At 43.0% G+C, this 26,582-nt stretch overlaps 1 protein-coding gene across 4 annotated transcripts in view; it reads left to right on the forward strand.

The window, feature by feature from the left end:
* Nucleotides 1-26,582, forward strand: part of PTPRA (protein tyrosine phosphatase receptor type A) — a 724,758-nt gene that overhangs the window by 315,150 nt on the left and 383,026 nt on the right. For all 4 annotated transcript variants that reach the window (XR_013608377.1, XM_078678706.1, XM_078678707.1 and 1 more), the window contains one exon: nucleotides 10,372-10,392. Coding sequence is in view for 3 of the 4 variants with exons in the window: in XM_078678706.1 (XP_078534832.1) it covers nucleotides 10,372-10,392 (21 nt within the window). In the remaining variant the exon portion in view is untranslated. The remainder of the gene's footprint in view (nucleotides 1-10,371; nucleotides 10,393-26,582) is intronic.

Consider the following 26,582-nt stretch of genomic DNA (forward strand, 5'->3'; position numbering starts at 1 on the left):
CTTAGTGTTATACCATGGGGCTGATGACAATCTATTTTTTGCATGTACACTGGTTTCAGGGGCTAGACCCAAAACGGCCTGTGCGCATTTGCTGCATAGGAGGACCTTTAGCTGTCGCTCTGGTCATTTTCAAGACACACTCGTGCTTGTGGCATCATCCATCTTAAGGGAGCGAGCAGGTGCACGCCACAAGCACGAGTGCAGTGCTTGAAAATGAGCCAACTGCCCATCCAAGCGCGCGCACCACTCGTGGGTCCACCCCTCTGCCTCTCTCTCCCGCTGCAGCCTGCACTCTTTCAACGCAAGGCGCGCGCGCTTGTTTCTTCTTAATGCTTCTGACACACAAACCTATTCAATACCGAAAAGTACAATGAGATCCCCTGTTTCTGCTCCGCATTCCTTGCGAGCGCATGTACATTTAATTCTGGCCATATGCTTGATTTGGCTTCACAGCCCGTGGAATTTCCTTCCTAAATATGTGTATGGCGCCCATGTGTCAGGAGAATGGCGCCGGAGCCTGGCGCGTGAAGCCTGCTTTTTCATTCCCGCTGCCGGGCTTTCAGTTAATACTACTGGTTTTTAACTTGTAAAGGACAGAGACAGGTTGGTGTGCTGCTAGAGCAAGTTAACGCACGCAGCAATTTTGCCAATTCCTGATGTGTTCTTTGCCAAAAATCTCTCCATAGCACTTACCGACTAAAGACCTATTCCTCCTCAGCAGCATTATACTATATTATAAACATTTTTCCATTATGTTAGTGACAGTTGCGCTTGGAATAGCATGACATCAGAATGTACCACGATGCACTATGGTGCAGGCCTACACTCTTCGGCAAAGCCTACCTTTTAGACATTGTATGTGAACTTGCGTGATTTCTTGTGATTACATCAATTTTAAGTTCCTAAATTTAGAAGCTATAGCATAATGTATTTTCAAGTGCGGCGATTCATGACCGGTCTAGATAAAGATGAGGTTTACTGTTCAACACTTTGTCTACACCTTGAAGTGTCAGCTTCTATCTACTAAAGCTGGCCTTTTTGTAGATCTTATTTTGCTGCTTCTGTTCCACCTAATTTAACTCTACCCTCAGCTATTGGCACATAACCTCCACATCATCCCCTATTTTGGATTTTCCTACCACGGACATTGAGGATGCACCCCAAGATACTTCTCTTTCCCAACTTTCTCATGCTTTCAGAAGTCCCCTAAAGCAGATTAGCTTGCTGCTATTCATGTGAAATTATTTAAGATGGAGGTCCAATAGTTTCCCTTCTCCAGGACTAGTTCTGCTACCTACTCTACCTGGTTCCTGCCCGGCACACTCAGTTTTGCTACATCTACTGTACACCTAAATATTCTAAAAACCCTTTCATGTGGCTGGATTCTCTTATCACCACTCACAATACTGCAACAAGATATCAAATCCTAAATATAGACATGGTCCAACCTCGTATTACCTCTTTAAGGCAAAGCAATGATTAGCTCATTGGCTATCAACAAACGTACAACTACAAAGGTTTTAGTGGACCTTCCTCGTCATGTCTTGAGCTCCCTCAACAAAGTCTTAACATTTGTCATGAAGATAGTATTCAAACTCCCCAGAAACACCCTCGCTTCACACTAATAACATCACTCTTGCTGGCTTAACGCTAAAAACAGGGCCTTTGGACAGCTCTTAACACTAACCTTCAAAGCTAATCTTGGGTCAGCTCCAAATTACCACTTTAATGCCCTATTCCGATATATTGCCTCATGCAACTTAAGATCAGTCAGTCAACACCTCCTTGTCTCACTAAAACCACCCTGCAATCTGTCCATATTCTGATCCTTCTACCTCCTGGGACCCATGCACTAGAATGCTGTCCTACTAACCATCACAGCCTGTCCAACACTAAGATTTTTCAACAACAGTAAACACCCATCTCTTGAACACCAAAGTGGTTAAATAGTAACTTGAGGTGACCAAACATTGTAAATATGTATATTTTTGTATACACCTCAATCTAAGAGTGAACTGGCCTCTATGCTGCTTTGTTCTACACCCTATAGGCAGTGCGGTATTCAGTTGTTTATTGAACTTGCTGCTCTAGCATTTCATTCAATGGCATAAGTAGCTCTTGTCAGTTATTAACATGTTGGTCAGTTGTAACTCCTCTCAATCGGGTTACTGTCTGATTTACTAGCCGTGTTGAGGACAGGAGAACCCAGACACAATGACAAGCATTGGCATAGCCAATAGGTCTCTCCTTTGGAACCTTCTAAGTATTTAGCCATGCAACAGTTGATGTTGTTGCACGAAGGATATTGTGCTGCATAACTAAATACTTGTAAGGTCCCAAAGGCCAGACCTATTGGCTATGCCAATGCTTGTTTGTGTGTAGGAAGAACGATGATAGATTTTGGAACATCCTTGCTTTCTGACAACCTGTCTCCATTCCTGTAGTCTCCTTTGCCCCAAGGGGTAGTAGTCAGTGGGTAAATGTGGTTCAGCAATATAATTACAGCGGATTAATTCTGAATTTGCTGTGGCCATCACCTCCTCTGTAAATTGTATTTTTCTCCCTTTCTGCATTCTCCCATCCGTGTGTATCCGATCTTCTATCTCCTCCGGTTTCCTTCAGTTTGTTCTAGAGTGCTCCTACAATGAGTACTTCTACATTTTGTAAAGGTCACTTGTTCCTATTTATAAAGCAATGGTTGTTGAACCTGAAGAATCTTAATATGCTCACACACCAAGCTTTATATAGACATTACTACTTATTACGTATGTTTCAAGCATTTGTATGCAGAGTTTGAGATGCACTCTTGATAGGGCGGCATCTGTCCTGCTACAGTCAACCTCCCAATAGGTCTGGAGTGGTCGTTGCGACCCCTCGCACTCAGCTGTCCTCTTAGAGCCTTGGGGGTCTGGCGTGCTGTTTGCAGTGGTTGTCACCATGTTGTTCCTGGGTATTCTTTATGTGCATGGTCGGGCCCACTGTGAATGCCACTCTCTGTTGAACATTTATTGCAGCCATCTGACCCTCTGAATGAAGTGATCGGTTTCCCGTCACAGCATTTCAGGCAGGATGGTAGATTTCACTCGACGAGGAGCCTTCAGCTCACACTATCTGCTTCACACTCCATTTGTCCTGCTTTTTACCCTTTAGAGTGAAGATCCTTCAGCCCTCAGATGGTGACACATCAGATTAGTCTTCTACATTTCTCATTACTTGTTAGTGTGTTTCACATATCCTCACGTTGACTGAACAGTGCATCAGAAAGTGACACAGGCACTTGCAGAACGCTTTACGTTACTTGAAGGCATACTCTGTCAGTTATCACGAGTAACATGCGGGAATTACCCCCGCGGTTAAGGGGTTAAAGGGGAAGATGGTGGGTTATGTTCCCCTCTAATGTGAAGTGTTTAGTGGGTAGTGTCTGACTAGTGGGTGAGGCATTGGGGCCCTCCTAACCCGTACCATCTATTGCTGTGTTGTCATGTAGTGGCAGTGGGTCTTGTGTCCTTTTAGAGGATCTAGGACGTTGTGTCTTAGTCTAGTGCAGTTTATGAATCTTCATCCAGGGCTCTAGGTTCTGTTGCAGAAATACCACCCCAGTTTCCTGGTTGGCTTGTAGTTGAAACATGTCTGTACCTATCGTGCTCTCTTTATGTAGCTCATGGCTGCATTTGTTTGTGTGCAAGATTCCTTCCGTCCCCCTGTATTCATGACCTCTCTCCTCATTGCCTTATTTTAATTGTCCACCATTGTTGTTTTCTGAGGGTCTTTGCTGTTAAATGTGTTCTTTGAGGTCTCTAATTCCACCTGCCCCCGGGTTCGCCTCAGAGAGATGCATCTTTGGGACCTTATAAGTGTTTGACTAGAGCTATTGGCTTTGCCAATATGTTTAATATATGTTGTAGAACTACTAGTTGGAGCCAAAGAAACAGAAAACTGATGGGATATAAAAATATAAGCTGCCTTTAACTGAATTGTACTCTAAATGTTGACCTTTGAAACAAAAATAGGACGAGAAGCTAAAACAAACCATGTAAAACAAACTAGAGGCAAGCAAGAAGTAAACTCTGAGCAATAACCACTGTAGTTGCAGAATATAACCACCTAGAGGAAAACCTGCTTCCAAATATTGTATGAACATCTGGACTCCACCTGGTAGTAAATGTCGATAGAGTAGATACTGCAGCTCTCGCAGATAGCGTCCTCTGGGAGGATAAAGTTATTTTCGGAGCTGGAAAATGAGAGGATTTCAGACTTGTGCTGCGATGAGAACAATGAAAATAGGTATTTGTGTCTGAAAGAAAGGTGCATCTGGGTTACTTGAGGGCACTAGGAAATAATGACATAATTAAACAACCAACATCAACTGCTGCAACCAGAAGCTGGCTGAACAGAACGTGCACACATAGGCTTAACCGCATGCCTCCGTTTCTAACCCTTACTGTCTGCAAGTTATTTGTATGCACCAAAAGCCCGTGTCACTGCCAGCAGGCTTGTTATCTGTTGGCAATTATCTCTCCACCTGGGATTCAGTCACCGTAGCAATAAAAGGACAAAGACCCATAAGTGCAGTGCAGGGACCGTTACGAGGACCTTGTTCAAGTACAAACAGTGCTGTGAGGAAATGCTTGTGGCATGCAGTGCTTTATAAAATTGTGAAGAGAACAGTAATCCACCAGTTTTGCAAGCCACACCCTTTCAAGCATGTTGTGGTAGGAGGGTGTAAGGAAACGGGAAAACAATCTCTGTGCACTAAAAGCACGCTGTACAAAGAGTCCTCAACACCCAGAAGAGCATAGCTGGTGCTTCGCTGCACCATAGATAGGCAACGATATCACTTAGGCTAGCATTACAAATGGTCTGTGTCAAATTGATACCTATATTGCGCTCCCTAATGCCTATCCCAAACGCTGACCACTAACCAATCAGTGTCAACATTAAAGCTATTATGCATATGGCCACAAATCTTGCTTTCAGTACACGAATACTACTCTAGGACCTCTGGATGTCGCTGAAGAAACAAAACAGCAAGACCCTCACTGGCCCGTTGTGGCTCCCGCTGCCCTGAACTGGTGAGCACGTGCGCAAAAAGGACGCCTATGGACAGAGGAGGCGGCCTACACCCGGCTTTCCTGACTCACTCGCTCTCTTGCCACCTCCCGCCGCCTCCATCACTGCTTCCTTATCCAGGTTCTGTGTCAGGAGGATGGTGTAGGGCGGGCTGTCCCGCTGAGGAGCATCACTCTGGCATGTGCACCACTGCAACAGGAAGGCGAGCTGCCCCAGTACCGGGTATGGCCAAGCCGGGTATGGCCAAGCCATCGCCAGTCCTCCGCCGGTGGGACAATGCAGCTCGGGTGAAAATAACAGCCGCCCGAATTGAGCGACTTTGCCAGTGGCAGCTGTAACTGTCCCTGTCCCTGCCAACTACTGCTCCACGGAATAAACATAGCAAAGTAGCAGCATTTTTGGCATACCTTTGGCGCTCATGCATACCTCCAGGCGGGTGGAGTTGATTCCAATCTTCAACTGAAGGCAAGATGAAATGTGTGCATGTGGGTGAGAATACCTTTGCTTTCTGGCGCTTAAAATTATACTGTTTTAATGAGAGTAGCAGAACGCCCAGTGCCATAAAGCCTGCAGGCAAATGCAAACAGCTGTTTAAAAGGTTAATTGAAACACGTTCCGAAGAGAAAGCGACGGCAAGACAAGCAGTTCAGAAGGGAAAAAAAGGTAAATGCAAACAGCTGTTTATAAGCATTCGTGCTTGTGATAGCATGCCCCATGCGGCAGCGAGCAGCGGAGCGCTGGCCATCTGTTTTCAATTAACGTGTGCGGCGCTGCTCACTCCCGCAAGGTGGATGCCAGCACAAGCACGAGTGCTTAAAAAGAGCTGACCAATTTCTAAAGGTCCTCTCTTAGAGTAGAGCATGCGCGCTACCCAGGCGAGACCTAATGAACAGGATAAATGGACGGCTAACTGGGATATCTCAGCAGGGGTAGGTATAGCTCTGCCATCTGTGACGTGAAGTTTCAGTTTCAAAATGCTTTATTCGGTTTGTACAAGTACAACCATATAGCAACATTCATGGATACAATTGAAGTTACTTTTATAAGAGATTAAAGAATGATGAAACTTGCTAAAACAATTACATTAATTCAGCCAATCAAGTTAAAACCAAAAATAAAAAATAATCACTAAATGTAGCGTCAATTTAAACCTAAGGTGCAAGGCATGCCAAGTAGGATAGTACTAAACAAGAAACCTATGCTGGACGTAAAGTGCAGTAATATGTGCAAAATGCAAAATTTGGACATAGTATTTAGCAGCAATTTAGCAAATAAATACAAAGCATATCACATTAGTATACCATAGAATAATCACTTATATGTAGCAGCCGTTTTAAACGTTTGATGCAGAGCATACAAGTAAGATGGTACTAGACAAAAGGCCTATGCTGGGCATAAAGTGCAATAGTATGTGCAAAATATACAAAAAGTTGAACGTTGTATTTAGCAAAAATTTTAAAGTCTAGTGCAAAACAGGCTAATTGAGGTAGTACAAGTCAAAGAGAGGCCTAAGCTGAGCATAAAGTGCAATAGTATATGCAAAAATATGCAAGGGGAACTAAAGTGCAATGTCTATAAAATCTCTTACGTATTTTAGCAGCAATTATGTACAAAAAGCATGAATCCAGAGAGGTACAGAACCGAGGGAACAATCGATACCCGGATCTAAAAAAAAACGTAATAATAACCAAAGTTCGTGTAAGAGAAATGCAAAAGGTTTGGCAATAGCTCACAGTTGGTCAATAGGTGTCTTTCCCAACGGAGATCATATAATGATTGATTTCCTGTGCCCGATGCATTTGAGAACATAAGTGGCTACACGGTAACACACATTTGGGGACGACAGGTCAAACAACAGTTGCATTGCAGCTCTTATATCGCACGTACTAAATTCTAAAAATAGTTGCTTTAGGTAAAACTTTCTAAAACCAGTATAAAAATTACAAAGTAGTAAAAAGTGGCAGATACTCTGTTTCGATTTCCCATCGCATGGGCACGGGCAAGACCCCGGCTTCTTTACAGTAGGGAAGGCCACCAGATGGTGGACTATACCCAGCCTCAGGCGTGCCAGAACAAAGCGATGGGAGTTAATACTGACAAATGTAAGGTATGATGGGAATCCTGTGCTTAAATTGTGTTCCAGGTACAATTTAAAAGTACTTTGTGTAGCATACCCCTTCACTCTAATTCCTTTTGCATGATCCATGTAGATGGATTTAAGGTCACGCTTCTGTGACGTGAAATGAAGGTCTTATATTGGAGACGGGCAATGGATAGGTTGCTGTGACACAGAGCAAGTTATCAGCCAGAAGAGCAATGGATTGATCTGCTAAAGGTGAGTGGTAGGTAGCTTAGCAGTCCAGTGAAGGCAGTGTTGACCTTAACCAGTGAGGAGTAGCTCGGTCTATGAAAGATGAGCTCTGCTGCCTGCTCTGAATGTGGAATAAGTTACCTGAGTGAATACCCTTGTTTACCACTAATTGCCACTATTCAGCTCTAGCGCATGAAGTTGCGTGGAAGTTTCGAACGTATGTACAGTAGGGGAAGTGCTAAGTTATGAAATCCAGTAATAACCATATTGTTGATGAAAAATCAGGGTGGTGAAAAGTGAGGCAGCTAACTTGTAACGTTATCGTTTTTATTCCTGTCCTATATTAAGAGCTTAAATATATAAGTTGATGAATTGAAGCCTTTCTAAAAGTTGCTCAGAGCTTTTGTGTAAGACCTAAAATATTAGGGTCTCATCCAGTAGCTCCTCTAAGCGCCAAATGGAAACTTGCCTTTTCATTAAAAAGAACCGGCAGGTGTCTCTCATTCCCTCCCTACAGACGTATACTACCGTAGGCAGGAGTGTGAAGAGTAGGCAAACCTGTGAGGGAATCTGATCTGATGGAACCCGAGCTCCTACCCGTAGCTAGCAATCAGCACACACACAATATGATTGGTATTTTATGCTATAATATTAATATAAAAACTAGGGCCAAAGTCAGTTGAGCCGCAACCATATGCCTTCGCACATCCTTAGCCTGGTATTCCAAAACCTAACCGGTTGTCTAAAAGCATGGTTCTATCAGTTCTTCATACTATGCCAAATCGTGTAATGCCTCCCCTCCCTGTGCCATAGGCCTAATGTCAGAACTTTCAGCATCTCCTTTAGCATCTAATGTGTGTCCAGCCCCGCCCTGACACCCCCTATCGTATGTACCATTCTTAAGCATGTTGTACTATTGAGCAAGCAGGCGTCGGCTCATGCTGTGCTCCTGTAATCCTTATATAGGATATTGAACAGTGCTTCCTGTTGAAAACGTGGTTCTGCATGGAAGCTCACTGCTACTTTTCATCCTTCTTCCTGCAGGATGAAACATAAAAGCCCAGCTCTCCTTGTAACTATGTTTCATATTTCAGCTGTTCTGCTTATGAGCAGTACATGAGTCAGAGCAGAGAAATGTTTCTTTTCTGCCTTTTTAGCATGAGTTGAAGAAAAACCTGCCAACTAAGCACATAATCGTTAACTGCACCATTCAACCAAGTTAGCCCACTTTCTACTCCTTGCACTAGAATTACACACACTCCAGCACTTGTAAATGTACAGCAGTGTTTACATACAACCAGGCCAGTATCAATGTAACAGATGCATTTAGAAACCTACTCGTGTCGGGATATCCTTGCAACAGTCCTATTGACTTTCATTTAAGCAAATATGAGGGAATAAACTTGACTATAGCAGCAGTTTAAAAAATGTGTCCGTCATAGAGTAATTGATGGCCAGTCTAATAACATGTACAAAAATAACATGCAGCTTCTAATGGAACTGGAGTTTGTCTGGCTTTATTCAATCTGTGTGGGGGTATTTTAAGCCCATCCCTTGGTGGCTCAATGAAGCTACCAATAAGTACCGTATGGAGTCTGCCCAGGAACCAATTGAACCCATAGATTGGAGGCAAGTTTACCACCTATGGATTCCCTGATTTGCCTGTACTCCACTGTTTCTCAACTGAAGTCCTCTGTAGGAGGAAGGAGATAGTTGAACCAAAAAGGTGAGGTGTGGGGAGAAAAGGATTGGTCTGGATGAAGTGGCAGGGTGCTGGCCCTAGTCCCCCCTCCATGGCCCTAACAGACTCAAAACAGTGAAGACTTCCTTCGAAGAAGAAGCCCCATACGTTTTCCGTGCTTTATTTATAGAACCAGGCTGGATGCCCTGTGAGGGAGATTAAAGAGTTGAAGGTGAAGCGGAGTCCCTGCCCAATCCAAGAAGGCCCAACAATAGTGAGAAGTTGAGAGGTAGGTCAGTGGGATGGGCTACTGAATTAACGCCTGCAAGCAAAAATACATTACAATTGTCCTAGCACAATCAATATTAATTTGCATAAATTAAAGCAAAAACCTAATTTCTGACCAGCACGACAAATTATGTAAATGTCTTGGTACCTTGCGGTGTCGCCTATGCGGTTTCCTGGCGCTGATACTCATACCGCTGTGGAACCCATCCTGGCTTTCCCTGTGAAGTGTCCACTCCTGGGCACCCCCAGGGTGAAGCCAGGCATCCTTAGCGCTGTTGGGGCCGGTGTGGAGGCTAAGCAAGCTATTGCCCAGAGTTGCAGCGTGGGACCCGTGATTAGAATAGGCACCGAGGCGAGAATTAACAGGTCCGAGGAAATTGAGCCCAAGACCCCGCCGAGGCGGGAATCGAACCCTGGTCCCTGGCCAGAACTCTGCATCAGGGTCTGCCGCTCTAACCATTGAGCCACACTCCTCCACAATTATGTTAGCACTGTTTATAATATGTTATGGTCTTTTATGTTTGACACCAAAGTGGGATTTCTTTGAATATCTGACCTGGTTTTCAAACTAACTTGTGAGCAGCTCGCATACTAGTAGAGTATCTCAGTCCCAAAGTAAAATCCTGTTGAAAAGGCTATTCACCAGATTGCTGGTGCGATAGCCCATTTGAAAATGGCTGATTCTGTTATACTACTGCAAAAGGAAAATCTGCAAAATGTCTCCACATAAGAAGCCTCGGTACTTTAAAACCTGTTATTTCTAGAGTTATAAGGTTTTTTGACCATTCAGTTTTATTTCAACATCTTTAGACTTTGATGATTCTCTTACTGAAACATCTTGATTATCATTCGCTCATTGAGGGACTGTATTCACCAGATATTCATGTGACCGTTTTGCCAATTCTTCAGAAATGTGCCCAGAGTATTTAAACTGTCAATTCAGTCATTACAGCCTTCTTCCTTCTATGATTTTGGTTTGTATTGAAGAATTAAATGTATCTATCTCCTTTTCTTTTCACAGGTGGTACCACCAAAGGCAAAGGTAAGAATATTTTGACTGAGTTGCTTTTGTTAAATCTGGGTGGCTGCATTCTTATTTGCATATCATTTGTTTTGGTGGTGTGCTTGTTTTGAGAACTTGGCATTGTTATATGCTTTGTGGTATTGGTTTATTCCATGTAAAATCTTTATCTTGGCTTTTCCTGATTGTTGTACAATGTATTCAGATTATTTTGTAATTATGAGGATTTAATGTGTGTGTGCAGAGGCGGTAGGATTTCGGTAACTTCATCTAAATGCTGCTATTAAAGTACAGCATTTTACAGAACATCCAACAAGTCCTTGTAAAGGTTAAAGGGTATTTGGGACGAGATCCACCATCTATGAACTGGGTAAAATGGGAGACGATTAGTGAAAAAAGGGGGTGGGGGGTCTAGATGCCTCATCTGAACAGATTGGAATCTTCCACAGAGCAAGACGAAGTTTTTCAAGATGGATACACTGATTCACATGGTAGTTGAAGCCTAGACCATGCTGTAATCTACTGAGAGCTCATGTAGGCAAGCATCACCTATCATGTATATATATTATATTTCCTAATACTGATACGATGGCTGCACTACACTGGGACCTTCAAACGGATTTTTAAACACTGAAGAATTTGTATTAACTGATGTGGGTTTTCAGTTTGATGGCCTATGGCTTTTCATTGACTGTCATAGGTTGAGTGGTTAAAAAGTTGATCTGGTATTGTATATATTTACAGAGTCTTGCTAGATCTTTTCAGTTCAGGATAGATTTAATCAGATTTCATGGAGGAATGAAAGATTCCTCTTAAGTAGTAGTTATTCATGGTTCAGTTATAGAAGGGGTAGGTTATGTAGATTTAGGTAGGGTTAGTTTGAGAGATTCCTTTTTTAGGTCTCGCGCCTAGCGTTGCAGTGTGCAGCATTGCTCGTGCAGCGCGAGCCATTTAGTAGGTGAAAAATGGGGTTTCATAGACTGACCTAGCAATCGCCCACGCTTGTGAGTGTGCTTTTCCTTTTGTGCCACGTGATTGGGTTTTGCGTGTGTGTTTTTCACTAAGACGGCACACAGTAGGCCAAAGGCGGTTGCGTTGCTCCGCCCATGGCCTATTGGTGTCTATTACGCGCACCAGGCAGTCATGTGGTTTCAATTATCGTGCACGGGCACGATGATTAAAACCATATGGCTCGCTGTGGCATGCGTGCACACCACTCGCGGGCTTCTTTTTTTTTTTTTTTGATCCATTTCACAGGGAAGCGTGGTGCAGTAGCGCGAGCCATATTAAGACTGCGGAGCTCTGTCCAAGTTTGAAGGCAGTTACAGTAAATGTAAGGGGGGTGACTTCTGAGAGGGAGTGTGGGCCATTTAGTATGTCATGCATGACTCGACGCCTCGCCACACATAGTAAGTGTTATGTAAATGCAATTAAAACTGTGAGTGCAGCTGGAAGCGTGCGACGCGCCGGTTCCTATTGTTTGATCTTTTTGGCTTGCATTGCCTTCAGTGTTTCTTTGCCTCCTATTCCATTGGTCTCGGACACTTCATTAGCCCGAATGTGCCTCCTCTACTTTCTTGCTGGCGTGCTTTCTGTTCTCTGATTCTTAACACCTCATCCTCTGTCCTCACAGTGAGGCACTGTCCTACAGGTGGGGTGGACCAGAGCAGAAGCCTTTTACCAATATAAATCAGTGACCATCAGATATGCACCTTATACTCGGGTGACTGTTACAGGGACGAGTGCTCCTGACAATGAGAATAGCACTGATGATAACAATGAGAATAGCGCTGATGATACCAATGGGACTAGTGCCCATGACAACAATGAGAATAGCGTTGATGATACCAATGGGACTAGTGCCCATGACAACAATGAGAATAGCGCTGATGATACCAATGGGACTAGTGCCCATGACAGCAATGAGAATAGCACTGATGATACCAATGGGACTAGTGCCGATGCCAACAATGAGAATAGCGCTGATGATACCAATGGGACTAGTGCCGATGCCAACAATGAGAATAGCGCTGATAACAATGGGACTAGTGCCCATGACAACAATGAGAATAGCACTGATGAGAACAATGGGACTAGTGCCGATGCCAACAATGAGAATAGCACTGATGATAACAATGGGACTAGTGCCAATAACGAGAATAGCACTGATGATACCAATGGGACTATTGTTCATGACCGCAATGAGAATAGCACTGATAACCATGGGACTAGTGCCCATGACATCAATGAGAATAGCCCTGATGATAACAACGGGACTAGTGGTGATAACAATGAAAATAGCTCTGATGATAACAATGGGACTAGTGCTCATGACAACAATGAGAATAGCACTGATGATAACAATGACTATAGCTCTATTGATAACATTGAAACTAGTGCTAACGAGAACAGTGAGAATAGCGCTGATGACAACAATGAGACTTGTGCCGATGAAAACACTAATGACAATGAGACTAGTGCCGATGACAATGAGACTAGTGCCGATGACAATGAGACTAGTGCCGATGACAATGAGACTAGTGCCGATGACAATGAGACTAGTGCCGATGACAATGAGACTAGTGCCGATGACAATGAGACTAGTGCCGATGACAATGAGACTAGTGCCGATGACAATGAGACTAGTGCCGATGACAATGAGACTAGTGCCGATGACAATGAGACTAGTGCCGATGACAATGAGACTAGTGCCGATGACAATGAGACTAGTGCCGATGACAATGAGACTAGTGCCGATGAAAACAATAAGAATAGCGCTAATAACAGGACTAGTGCAAATGGCAAAACTGCATGATTTAGAGCCTGTTACTCAGGGTCCGCACTGCTCATTCAAAGGAGACACTGTCCTGGACTCACATGCCTCATCAGTATGCCTACTGGTCTTTAACCATATTCCTCCAACAGATTCTAGCACATTATTACAGGTTAATATGTTCCTTGTGAGGCCTCCTGACTCCTGCCATTGGGATTTAAGTTCTGCCACTATGTTGATTATATTTCCAGTGCTGGAGCATTGTGCTTTTGGTAACACGAAGCCATCTCGTGCTTTACCTGTACTAGTTTGTTTTTGTGAGTAACGTTAAAAGAGCCAGTCTGCGCTGTGGAAAGGGCTTTTCAGTAACAGCATTTGCAATGCAATAGGTCTCTTTTTTTTTTTTTTTAACACTTTTAAAAACATTCCTCCCCTGCATGTATTGCACAGCAGCGCGGGCTGTTGTGCAACATGGGTTAAAGGAACAAGCATTTTCAATGCAATAGGTCTTGCATTACTAAGTTTGAGCTATTGGCGTTGCATTGTTTCCAACAGCAATAGCTCAAACTTTCAGTAATGCTAGACCTATTGCATTGCAAATGCTTGTTTACTAGATTGCAGGTAATCCAAAATGCAGCGACCAGGCAAATTTGAACTATAGATAGGTATGGATCTGCATTGGCCTGTCTAGCTACTCTACACTGCCTGCCTGTGTGTAAACGAGCCATTTTAAAACTCTTGTGTTATGCTCATAAAGCATTATATACAGAGGGTCCAAAGATCTGCAAACCAGAGTGGAATTGTATAAAACACACGAGAGCTAAAATCCCGTAAGTTTGCCTTAGCTAAAGCTAAGAAGATAAGGAAAGTTAGAGCGGAGAGCCTTGCCTTCTCGTATTTAGCTGTGACTCAATGGAATTGCCTTCCTTTGAATTTTTGTCCCATCAACAACCACATCAAGTTTAGAAAGGAACTGAAAACCTGGTTGTTTTTGGGCTACCAATCCCTCCTCACCTGTCGCTCTGTGTGATATCTCAGTGTCAAAATAGGCAAGTACTCAACAGTGTGATATCCCTTAGGCCTTAGGGGATAAGTGTTGCGCTTCAGAAAAACAATAACATAAATAAATTCTTGTCGGACTCCTGACCGATGTTCTTCTTTCTGAGAGCATACTTTACATCATCCGCAGGAAGCTTGTATTGATTTTTAGGTTTTATTTTTTATGGCCTATCAAGGCCTAATAAAGATTTTTGAACTTGTCATTGACGCTATGGACTGTTAGGATGAATGAAACAATAGACCAGTCTTGCTCCCATTGCAAATATGATCAGTTCCTTATTTATTTGTACGTTGGTACACAAAAGTGCTCTAAAGTGAGGGTTTGACTCCTGTGCTTGTGGTAAAGCAAAGTTAGCTGGATTCAGAAACCCGGTTGGTGATTTTTTAATAAAAAAAAAAGGTAGCTATCTGAAAAAAACATTACAGCTGCAGTTATTGAATTTAATAAAATTGCTCTTTACCAGATCGAATTTTACAATTTAATGTTCCCATCAAGTGCCTGTACAAAAATGCTTGCCTTGATGGAACAGCACTTTCACTCGCTGTCCTGCACTTTTACAAACAGAGTGGCATTGCCTACAACCCAATCTCAACTTCGCAAACACTTACTTGGCTGACAAGCTCACCATCTCTGCTGGCTCTCTACACTCCTGCAGTTCAGTATACCATCAGACTGGAGACGAAGAGTTGAAAAAAGAAACAAAACAGTCTCTCCAACCAGGAGCAGCTGGAGCTGTCCCTCCTTAAAAACTGTAATAGCCCACTCTTGCTCTTAGCAATCCTCTACCAGTCAAATCAAGCGTTAACTTTATTTGATTTTTTTTTTTTTACCCTGTATAGCACCCCAGTGCTTTTAGGCAAGGTCGCTCTATACACAAATAACACATGCATACGTGTTTTCGTCAGATTTAGGCTGTTACCTAAGTGATCTTAAAATATGTTTGAGATAAGAGAAAGGAACAGAGCTGCTGTGTGCCCCTCAGGTGTTTGGAAATATGGAACATTTTAAATAGTGTAGAAAAAGTATCATACGTGTAGGGTCTAGTTAACACCATGTGTAAAAAAATCTGAATGTGGTTAGAATGAGGAGCATGGGCAGGCAATTGGGAATGTATTACATAGCAGACAGTTGTGGTGATTTTCTTTTTACATATTTATTACATTGCGCTTTTTCAGTCTGAGGCTCAGCGAACCATTGATTTGCTTAAATTGGTTGTTTTTTTGTAGTAAAGTGTTATAAGATTTGTTTGTCCCTAAATGGAATTGTGCTGCTTGATCAAATAGCTTCCTCTCTCGATGGACCGGGTGATTAAGTCACCATTATAAAACATGCATTTTCAATGTAATAGGACTCGCATTTGCCAGAGTTTGAGCTATTGGCATATTAAATGGCAACGCATTTTATTTATGTGTTTTGAAAACCTGCAAGCGGTGCGTAAACACGCACTTTGTACTTTTAGCCATTGCTTACGAGAAGCAGGGTTGGCAACTAAAGAGGTGCAGTTACTGCCAGGCAATGACTATGCACCGCTTGCAGATTTTTCAAAACCCATACATAAAAGTCTCAGAAATACGAGACCTATTGCATTGCAAAAGCTCCAAGGTCCTTGTGCTGACTTTCAAATATACACAAATCCCATAACGTGGCCCTACAATGTAAAAAAAAAAGTCATTCCTATTTTGAACTGCAAATACAAACGACCCCGGGCTTCCTGCAGGTGATGAAGGTTCTTCACTACGTTAACTGCTTCTTCATACAGCAGCATAGTTTGCGATCACTAAAGTCTATATTTTGTGTGCATAATTTCTGAGCAAGTGTCTTCCTTATCAGCAGGAATAGGGCCAAATTAGACAAATAAAACACATTTATCATCCCAGTTCATACGTGGTCTCAAGAAAAGAGCAGGACAGACGGATTTGAGCTAGCAAGGGTAAGCACCCAGCACCCCAATACATATGTTTGATGTCCCAAGTAGAACATTTTTGTTCAACAAATCTGACCCGTTTGGCTTGTTTCCCTTATCTGCAGCGAAATATTTGTTTTTAAAGTGCAGCGATATATTGTGCGTTACGGAAAAAGGAAATCCCAGTTTACTCGGGACCATTAATAAATCCTCTGTGCGCCAAAAAGGTAAAAGTATCTCCGTATTATGAATTGTCATACATTCACTCACACCAGTGTAAATTTTGCTCATTTATTTTCCTCAACCACAGACCACTATATGTATAGAAAGCCGTAACTAAGATGAAGTGTAGAAAACAAAATGTCACCCTGGGTTACTCCTTGATGAGTGAATACGAGGTGGGCGAGAAGTACCGTGAGTGTTGCTCTATAGGATGCACGGTTAGAGGGTAAAAAGGGTCTGGAAAAGACATTGGTGTGGAATAAAAGTGGAAGGGCTGGTGCGAAGAGAGGGTGTGGCTTGAGGAAGATGCGTTGTTTAAGTAGGCACACAAGTTGTTTGAGTATGCGCAGTGTGCAGAAGGAGGCTGGCATAATGTGTGAAAGAAGGGCTGTCCGTGCCAGTTATGTTCAGGGAGGTGGGTGAGCAGTGGCTTGTGATGCATTTGCGGAGGGTGGAGCTCGAAGTGTGGGTGGCGGGCTATGCTGTGGCTTGGGGGCAGGTATTGTTAGCAATATGTGAAGCGCTGGGGTTAGAGCAGGGGCGGTTTGTTGATGTGTGAGTGCTAAGGAGATGGGTGTTTTGTGTAAGAAGGTGAAAAAGGGGATGAGAATGCCTCACGCCATGGAAAGACGCCCCTAGAGGAGTCCTCTGGGAAGCTGTGAGTTTTGAGAAGGTAAACAGCCACTCCCCATACAGTCTCCATCGAAGTGTGCAGCCAGTACCTGCTGGTGTTGTACATTTCCACTGTCCATCCTACGCAGCACCCTCTCTGCAGCTCCTTTACAGCGCCCCCTGGATCGCCAACCATATTACCAGCACCGCTGCAGCAATTCTCCCTTAATGCTAACGTACACATTATGCCTGATTTACGTAACATAATTATATCGAGAGGGGTGGTTCCCTGGCCTGCCGTGGAGTGCTTTGCTGGAACAGAAGTAATGTTTTGGGCAGACATGCGGATGTATACCTGCATTAACCACTCAGCAGCGCTTGTTCAAAAGTCCACTTTTAAGATCCAAGCATGGCGCTTCCAGGCAGGAATACTATTTGTTATGGGTAGGAGGAAAAAAGGTGGTGACTGTTCTAATATGTCATTACTATTTTAACAGCGTGGAGGATTGTTCATCCACTACCTTTTCGACCATTAGAGTCCCAAAGTGTCCAAGGATGTTCTCAAAAAGCTAGGATAAATCGAAGTACACTCCCGCTGTTATCTCACACAGGCACGCCCCTCTTCAGCGTTATGCTGCTCCGCATGTTTTTTTTCTTTTGGGGAGGGGGCGTGAACCACTGCCTCTCCCAAAAAACACACAGTCCACCATGGCACCCTGCATACTTTCAAAGTACATGAATGGGCGACCACTAGTCTGAATGCTGCAGTCCTTAATGACATCCCCCAGCAAACCTTGAAAAAGTTGTTTACCTTCTCTGTCCCATCCCGCTGCTGCTGCCCCGGCCAACATATGCCATCCCTTAGCGTCCTGAAGCCCTTTCTGTGGCACTTCACAACATTGCAGAGCAGATCGCTAGTTCAGTTGGACAAAACAAAAACCTTCCAGCAGATGAAGCGGCGTACCTCAAGACCTTCACCACAGTTTGTAGGACCATTTTGCAATTTAACCCGGTCTTTGAGCTGGGAGAGAGTCCGGGACGGTCCCTGTTGAAGCTGCTGTGATGGCGAACCATGATAGGGAGAAGAAGCAGGGAGAGGAGGGATGGGAACACTGGGTAAAGCACCATTGTTACAACAAATGCTCATAAATGTAAATAAAGTGCTTATTTCCGACATTGACCAAGAGAAGCGAGACTGAAAGCCCCATGCGCGCTTTGTGCCTCACAGAATGCCGGAAACGCCAAGAGCAAAATTGATGGCCGTGCGCGTGCATATCTCCTGTCCGCGCTGGCACATCGAGCAGGAGTCTGGGAAGGACAGGCGATGTGCACACTTTCACATCTCCTGTCTGTACGCGTACACATTTCCTGTCCCCCTTCGGCCAAGAAACCGACTACAATAGATCTCGCCAAGGCGAGCAGCGCATGCTCTGCTTCGCTAAGCGAGAGCTAACCAGGTTAGGCTGCGTTTGTGTTACTCTTTTGCCCTTGATAGCATTGTTGAAAGATTTGTTTGCGTAATAAAAATGTATGGACGACGTTTGTAAATCTCCCCAGAAACTCAAATAGATATAGAGGACTTGTCAGCAATGAGGCTAAGTAACTGTACAGTTCATTTCTTATGCTTTCAGTAATTCCAAGTTAGTGACCCAGACATGGTACACACTGCATCTGTGTAGAGCCCTTCAAATTTGGACCATTCATTTGCTATCTGAAATTCATTGAATATTGCTCACCTCTTCAGCAGTTCTATGTATCAAATGACCTCGGAACAATTCATCGTAAATCCTTTTTTCCTCAAACTGTTTTGTACCATAAAACAGTAAATTAGATGTTTGCAAAGTCTGTACTTTCCTCCAGTTGCGAACTATAATGCTAACTTTTACAGATTCTCAGTCTGCTGTTCTTTTATATTGTCTGACGGTTTGCCAGTTTGCATTTTTGCTTGTCATTATAAAGTGGCACCAAATTAAAATCTTTGAATCCCCTCCTTCCTTCCACCACAAAAGAGGTCAAAGCCCGTCTATGCCCTGCGTAGTGGCGGGAGTAATTCCTTTTGCAGGAGGTGCACTCTCTCTATTTAAAATTACCTTGGAGGTCAAGTGGGTGGTTTCTTGTTGAGGGCTCGCAGTTCTCCTTGATCAGGAATCCACTCAGGAAAAGTACAGTTGGAAAGAGGAGAGCCTCCTTTTTTCCAATGATGCCTCTTCTGGGAGAGAATTATACAATGGGGACTAAACACCCTGAAAGAAGTTAGAGCTTAATGGATCTGGCTGTGACCTAGTTTCCCAGTTCATGAGATCGGACAACTGTGTATGCCAATTGCCATTCAAAAAACAAAAAAAGCATTATTTCAGACTGCATGGGAAGCTTTTCCTCTGCAGCCTAAGGTGGGGATATAAAGGGTGTAGCCATCCGGTGCATGCATCATTCGGTTTCCTGGGTTTGCACAGCAAATTTGAAAGTTACGTTCTTCAATGTTAAGGAGTTAGAGATGTCCGACATTCCTTCGAGGCATGCAGTAAGGATGACCTTGTCGCATCTTAGAAAGATTCTCGACCCTCAACACTGGCCAGAAGGTGCATTGATCCTCTGATATTTCTGAAGTCTGTTTTGGTGCAAGAGAAACAGTGCTTCGATGGCTGTTCTGAAGTTGTTATAGCAGACCTGATTTGGCTCTTTGGATAGCTTGCACCTTCTTTGCAATGTGTGTTGTGAAGCGGAGGTTGTCTTCATTGTGGGAACTTTAGCATTTGGAGCTGTTAAATTAAAGGTAAGGAGTGAAGCTGCTGAGATGCGCTGCAGAGAGCCATTCATGTACTTCGTTTTGGTTTCAGGTACTGGTGACGAGCACTCACTTAGTGGGTTAAGCTTCAAATAGGTTTTCAAACTCAAGTGAACAATATTGCTGACAGATGAAACCTTCAGATTTAGCTGTATGTTATTCACATGCTGATGGATTTTGACCTTCAAGTTTGCTAGGAATACTGCAGAGGTATTCCACATAGGAGTCAAGGGTTCCGCAGATACAGGAATATGTTCTGAACTTTGGGAGTTACACTTTGAGCTGACCGTTTATCCAGGTAAGAGACGAATCACTGTTATATTGTGCAAAATCAGTTCTTGAGGAAGTGTTCTGGGAGTCTGGTGGTCAACAGTATTGGAAGCTTGTGGGAGCTCAAGAGATTGGCGGTCTGCACTGTTGTGATCTAAAGTGGGTTGTCAAGAACAAGGATTTTTGCAGTATCTGTTCCCCACTAAGGCCTAAGCTCTGATTGATATTTGTGAAAGAAGGCATTGCTAGTCTCAAGACATTGAGTGGTCACAGCCTTTTTTGGTCTGGTTTTAGCCAACATTTTATGTATAGTAGGCTTACGAGTGCATTCAGTCTGATTTTCACCCATTGGCTTGAAATTATCATTCACAATTTTTCTTCAGTACACTACAGTATGTGTGTGGCATGAGGCACTGGTTCGCAAAATTCAATCATTCCTTAGCTTCACTGTGAGTGACAACATTTTGCCCTTTCATAAGAAGTGCATCTGCTTACAAAATAGTTCCCAAATTCGAAATGTCGGCAATTTGTGCATTTTGAGGCCCTCCCCTAATATGTTAGGTATTATTTTCTTAGATTGATGAGGGCAAGGCAGCTTCTTTAACAATAACGTTTTGTGAAAAAACATAACATGATATGCGTCGATGGAGTCAAAAGACTGACTGCCTTCAACAGATCTATTGACTTTGTCTATGATTGTTGAGTTTGTTGCCAAGCATGGGTAGAAAGGTGACTGGACTGTATTTGGCAAGATGGAAAAGATTGGCCTTTTTCCGGACTGGTAGGATCTGACTATCTTGACAAGATACCTGTTAAATGAGAGTTGTTGACAAAGGTAACCAGTGGCTGCTAATCATTGTTCCTTTGAACAGAGATGTCTTTGTACTTAAGACCTAACAAAATTCCACCTGACCCAAGGGATTGTTCTACAGAGTGTGTTGAAATGATCACTTGAATGTATTTCTTGGTGTTGTTTGTGTTTTCAGATCTTGCTGCTCTCCTTGACAAATTTATTTTTTACCATGAATTTTTCTATTGAGTGTTTGAGAAGTGGGGTTGGCAGTACTCGATAGCCTTGAATAGTGTGCTACCTCTTTTGGAAGCTAGACTGATCAAGCCTGTACTGTTGAGCTTCCAGTGGGTTCTACTGAGGTCTTCTTCCTTCCATGTTCACTTTTCTATGAACAAAATTAAAATCATTTAGGTTATGGAGAGCGGAGTTTTTTTGGAGCTTCCCACATAGCAAAGTATCTTTAATATATCTAAATTAAAGGCAGTGTATTTTGTTTGCCTGGGAAAGCGTGCAGTTTTAGAATGTGCCAGTTTTAATTTTGTGATGGTGTTTAATCTCGCTAAACAAAATCTAGATAGACGAACACAGATGCTCGTCTTTTTTGCCTAAATACTAGTAACAAACAAAAAGAATGAGCTGAATGCTGTATCAATCAACTAGCATCCTGTTTGCATCGAGTAGTCTCGCAGAAGTAAACCCATTATGTTTTTAAAGAACCCTCACCCACCAACCTAGTTGGTTGTATGCTTCATCATAGGGTTCCCAACTAGGGGGCCAAGTGCCTACAAAAGCGTGCTGTGATGCCGGATTACAATGTAGCAGGATTTGCTTTAGTCAATGAGTGAATTTAGTGAATCTGAACCTTTAAACTACCTCCAAGATACTCTTCAGATCGGGATAAATTTAATAATGGGCTCCTGGTGTAGGATTAAAAATAAGGATGGATGAGAGGGACCAAATCTCACACATCCAGAAGTAGTCTACATGCTTTAGCTAATCAACTCTACGTAAAGCGGCTTTCTTTAGGACCAGTGATGTTAGGGCCAGAGGTGACCCTAAATGAGTGAAGTGTACGCACACACCCTGAGGTGTACCTAAGTGGGGTGGATTCGTAACTTACGATTTACACCCGAAGCGATATATCTGTAAGAAAATGAGAAACATACATCATAGTTTAAACCAACATCGATCATTGAGGTGGATGCAGAATTTCACACAACATGCATTAATATAGTACACCATTAACCTTATTACACTGGCTAGAGGTCTGTATCGCGACCATGCACTTGTGATGAATTTCGAGCTGCATGCGATATTTGCCTTCACGGCCACAAATGTGTGTGAAAGCATACATGTGTGCCTGTAGTGCTATTTAGCCCACTCGTACTTATCAGGTGTGATCATGACCAATTAAGATTAGTGCTCATGCTCGTAATGTGACATTATTGGTGACTGAGCATCATTTTGTGTGATAAAATCACACATTCATACAATCAAATCTCAGTCAGTCAAAGAATCCGGAGTCTTGGTGATAAAATAACCCAGTGGTCATAGGGGCTTAAATGGCTGCCCCTTTACATTAAACAATGTGTTACACCTATTGCGATAGTTTATGCATCATGGATCCCGGTGGGAGGCGGGGTCTATTGTCACATTCTGTCATAAAGTGACGAGGGTGTCAACATCAGGGTCAAAGTTTCAGCTGTCGCCAAAGAGATTTTGCATAATCGAGAAACCACCCGTGCCCACTTACTACTTCAAGGCCTTCTCCCTGCTTGAATACCTGTTGCTGCCGTGTGCGGGATCCCGGAGAAGTAGCAGTGTTTACGTTACCTTGACTCCACGTACCAGCGTGTGGCAATGTCACGATGTTCAAGTGCCTGACACAATTTGATAAGATGATTGCCCTCTAAAATTCATTAACCCTTTTTGGTGCTTGGAAATTACGATGTATTCTGCAGTCTTGTTGGCTGCGTAGGCATTCCCATGAGAATGCGTCCCAAACCTGGTGTGTTTGCCACCTGACTCGATCGTTAAAAGTTACTGTGCCCCATCAGTTTAGCCCATTGGGTACTTGTAAATGTTAAGAAATCGGCATACTCTGTCCGACTGAATGTTTGCCATGCCGGTGCATCACTGTCGATTCTGTTTGTGTCAGTAGGGGAAATTTATGCATAAAGGACCAGGATATGAGTAAGCTCGAGATGATGGCATGCGTATCATGTCAGAGGGATATTTGAGCCGGCATACATATCATGGGAGTAGAGGGGATATATTATCTAAACACACAGGGAATCAGTTAACACATGGTGATAGCATTCCATTGTATGTTATCGTTTCATCCAATAATGTCAGTTGATAAGCGATAAATCCATCTCTGCTCCTTAATCTCACAAAGTTCATTTCTGTGAGGCAGATTGGCTAGGTTGAAATACATGTTGTGATGTAGTTTGTGACCTGCTACTACGACTGCCTTTTCAGCATCTGACTGAGAAAGGCTATGTTTCCTGTGTAGAAAATGCAGTTTAGGCTATCTTATGGACCTACATCATGTTTGTATTGACATCTGAAGATAGACTTGTAGCACGTGATACTACAAGGGATTCGCTATACGTCTAGAATTGAAGTATCATCAGGTAGGCTCTCACAGTGCCATGTAAGGGAAATATGGCCATGTAGAACATGAATGATTTTAGATGTTCAAACTTGTGTTACATTATATTATCAGCAGATTTCACTGCTGTGTTTACTTACATTATGGGCCTACTCATGAAGTATATTTATTTTAAGAGACGTCCTTGGGAAACATTGTGCCCAAGAAAATTATTTTTATCTTGGAGGTGAATGTAAGTTATGACAAATTTGTCATCTGTTATGTAAATCGACTCCAACCATTTAACAAATGCCCCTGGGAAAAACTAGCCTCCAACTTAGCATCATGAGCTCAATTCTCTATGAAGCCTGCCTTCAGTGATTTGAGGACTTCTTTAGATGGTGTGCTTGCAACAATGCCATCTTCTCAAGCAATTTACTCACACAAGGCAGTAGCAAAATATTTTGAAAATTGTTTGTGCGGTCTGAAATTAATAAAGACTTTTCGAGCAGCGGCTTAAGAAGGTTGACTACCAGCTTTTGGGTCCCATGCCTAAAACAAGTGCACTGTTAAAAAATCAGAAACATTCCTTGTGCAAAAAACACCATTCATTGTTGGAAGAGCCAGAAAGGCCACTACATAGCACAACATTCCTAGCCTGGAACTATATCATCTCCTCAAAGTGGGAGAGGTAAATTTTTTGGTTTCCATTTGTGGAGGGCAATGTTCATAATATTGGAAGTGTTTTAGGTGATTTGAGAGCAGATTTTAGAAATGTTTTATTCTAAACAGGCTCAAAGATGCATACACATTGGGAGTGAGGAGGAATTAGTTGATAAGGCTGGAGAACTTTGCAATTCTGCAACAGTATGGAGCAATTTGTTTGTGAGACATGGGGGGGTTGTTGACAAGCTTTTAATTTCTCCTAGTCTTGGCTTTGTAGTTAGCTGCTTGTGTGACATACTGCAATTTCAAATCTTCTCAGTAGTACTGTATCAGTTCTTATTCCAGTGAACATACATAATTTTCTGCCTGACAAGTTTTAGCGAGAATGGTGGTTTGCCTAATGTGTGGATCAGTCTGTCATTTAAAACTTCTTTTGGGAGAGTTTTATCAGTATTAGGCATAGAGGCCATCAAACTAGAGAAAGCAACCGTGGAATTGTAATCTTCATGTCAAATTACATTTATTCGGTCTCCCATTTAATGAAGGAGAGGCCATTCTGATGGATACATCTAACTGCAGATTTCTCACTTTAGCATAGCCTCCATGTGTCGACTGGATCCAAAGAATTTTAGAACATTGATCCAGTACGCTGATAGGTCACATTGTGGTGCATCACAATGACTCCATACCACCATTGAAGTAACTGTGTGGAAGCCCTGTGCGCGTGTGTGACATCCTTCTAACCTGGAGTATTGCTCCCAATTTTGTCCGTCTTCTGACAACTCCCAAAAACTTTAAACAGTGTGCTAGGAAACACTGTCCCCAACCTAAAGCAGAAGGATTCAGGCTGCACTGCGACTGTAGGAAACAGATATCAGTCATGGACCCAAAGGAGGTGTGGTGTGCCTTTGGTGCCTGTGCTCTGGCCACGTCTCAAGGTTGTGTCCAGTGCTTTGGCATCAAAGGCAAACACCATGAAAGTTGTGTTAAAACTGGGAGGTGACGTTCTGAACATGAGAAGAAGTTAGTTGATGGCTTTCTTGCTCTCCATCGCAGGGAGGCTAGGGCAGGTTCTCATAGACAACACCACTGCCATGTGGTGCTGTTGTGAGCCCTGCGATCAAGGGCCCTGTGCTAGTAGGAGTCAAGTTCTGGTTACCAACCATGTGCTGAAGTACCTGAATTCCAGAACGGACAACCTGAGAATATGTCCCCTAGCAGATCACGATTGTCTTGGCTAGACCTTTTGCTGTAGGCGAACCTGCAGTGCCAACAATTTTGTGCTATGGCGTTCCTTGAGGAATACTAGTCAGGAGATGCATTGTAGCTGGAATTAAACAAGAGAATTGTGAGCATTCTTGTCACTCAATCTCCTGCCTGAGGTCTGAAGATCATGAAAGTCCGGGATCAAGTTATCCTAGTGTGTCCAGGATTGAACCAGTAGAGTGTGGTACCAAGAAATCCTGAGAATGAGCATTTAAGTGCTGATTTGGCTACGAATTCATGAGGATCTCCTGTCCCAGCAGCAGGGCAAGGTAGGGTCCTCCATCTGAATCTCCACAATTTACTCCTCCAGCTTGGAGATTGAGCAATGGCAGTTCACTGCTTTTGATATGATGCTTGAAGTGGCAGATGTCACCCTTGCCGCTAGATGCTCCTCCGTGAAATCTATCTGTGCTTGGCACTGGCTCAGGTGTGTAACCTAGTGTGGTGCTAGACGCACTGACTCTTGCAGGCGAAGCTATTGGATATCCTGTGTAGAAAGTGGGTCCACACAGAAGCAGGTTTCTTGTTGGTTTATTTGTAGATAAGGAACAGCTTTAACATCCACAGCAGGGAACAGTGAATCTGGCATCTACTCCACACAGCAACCGCCAACACACTCCTAAAGGTTCTACATGATGCCCCAGGTTCTAAGAACCTTAAACAAGTCACAGGCAAGGAATACCACACACCTCCCCCCTTAAACAAAACAAAAAAAAAACTAAAAACGAACAAAATCTCTAAATTTCTGGGGAAAAAACTTCACTCTAGAACTTCACGGGAAACATTTGGAGATTGAAAATAATTAGGAGAAATATGATGAGAACTGTTGTCATGAATAGAAGAATTAGAAACATTGTCAAGCACTTGAACAGTGCTATGTAAATTGCTAACATTGGTTGAATTATCACAACATGAATCTTCATCTTGATGGGAAAGATGATCAAACACTTCATGAGTACCTGAAAAGCAAGAATCATTACTAACAAAACATGGGTGTTCAGAAATTTCCAAGTTGGGTTGTTGAGAAGTGGGTAGAGGAAAATTAGGTTTGCACAGGGAAACACGTCGAAAATTCCAAATTTTCCCACCTTCAACTCTCACAGCTTTGCTAAACACCTCGGTGACAACAACGGGATTAGACCATCTGGAAACACCTTTGCGAACAAGACCACCAAACTTTACACGCACCAAGTCACCCACACGTAACTTAGAAGATCTAGTTCTCTGGGGAACATTTTCCAAAACTTTTGCTTGGTATTTACAAACAC

This window comes from Lissotriton helveticus, chromosome 2_2 (genome assembly GCF_964261635.1).
Source record: "Lissotriton helveticus chromosome 2_2, aLisHel1.1, whole genome shotgun sequence".
NCBI lineage: Eukaryota > Metazoa > Chordata > Amphibia > Caudata > Salamandridae > Lissotriton > Lissotriton helveticus.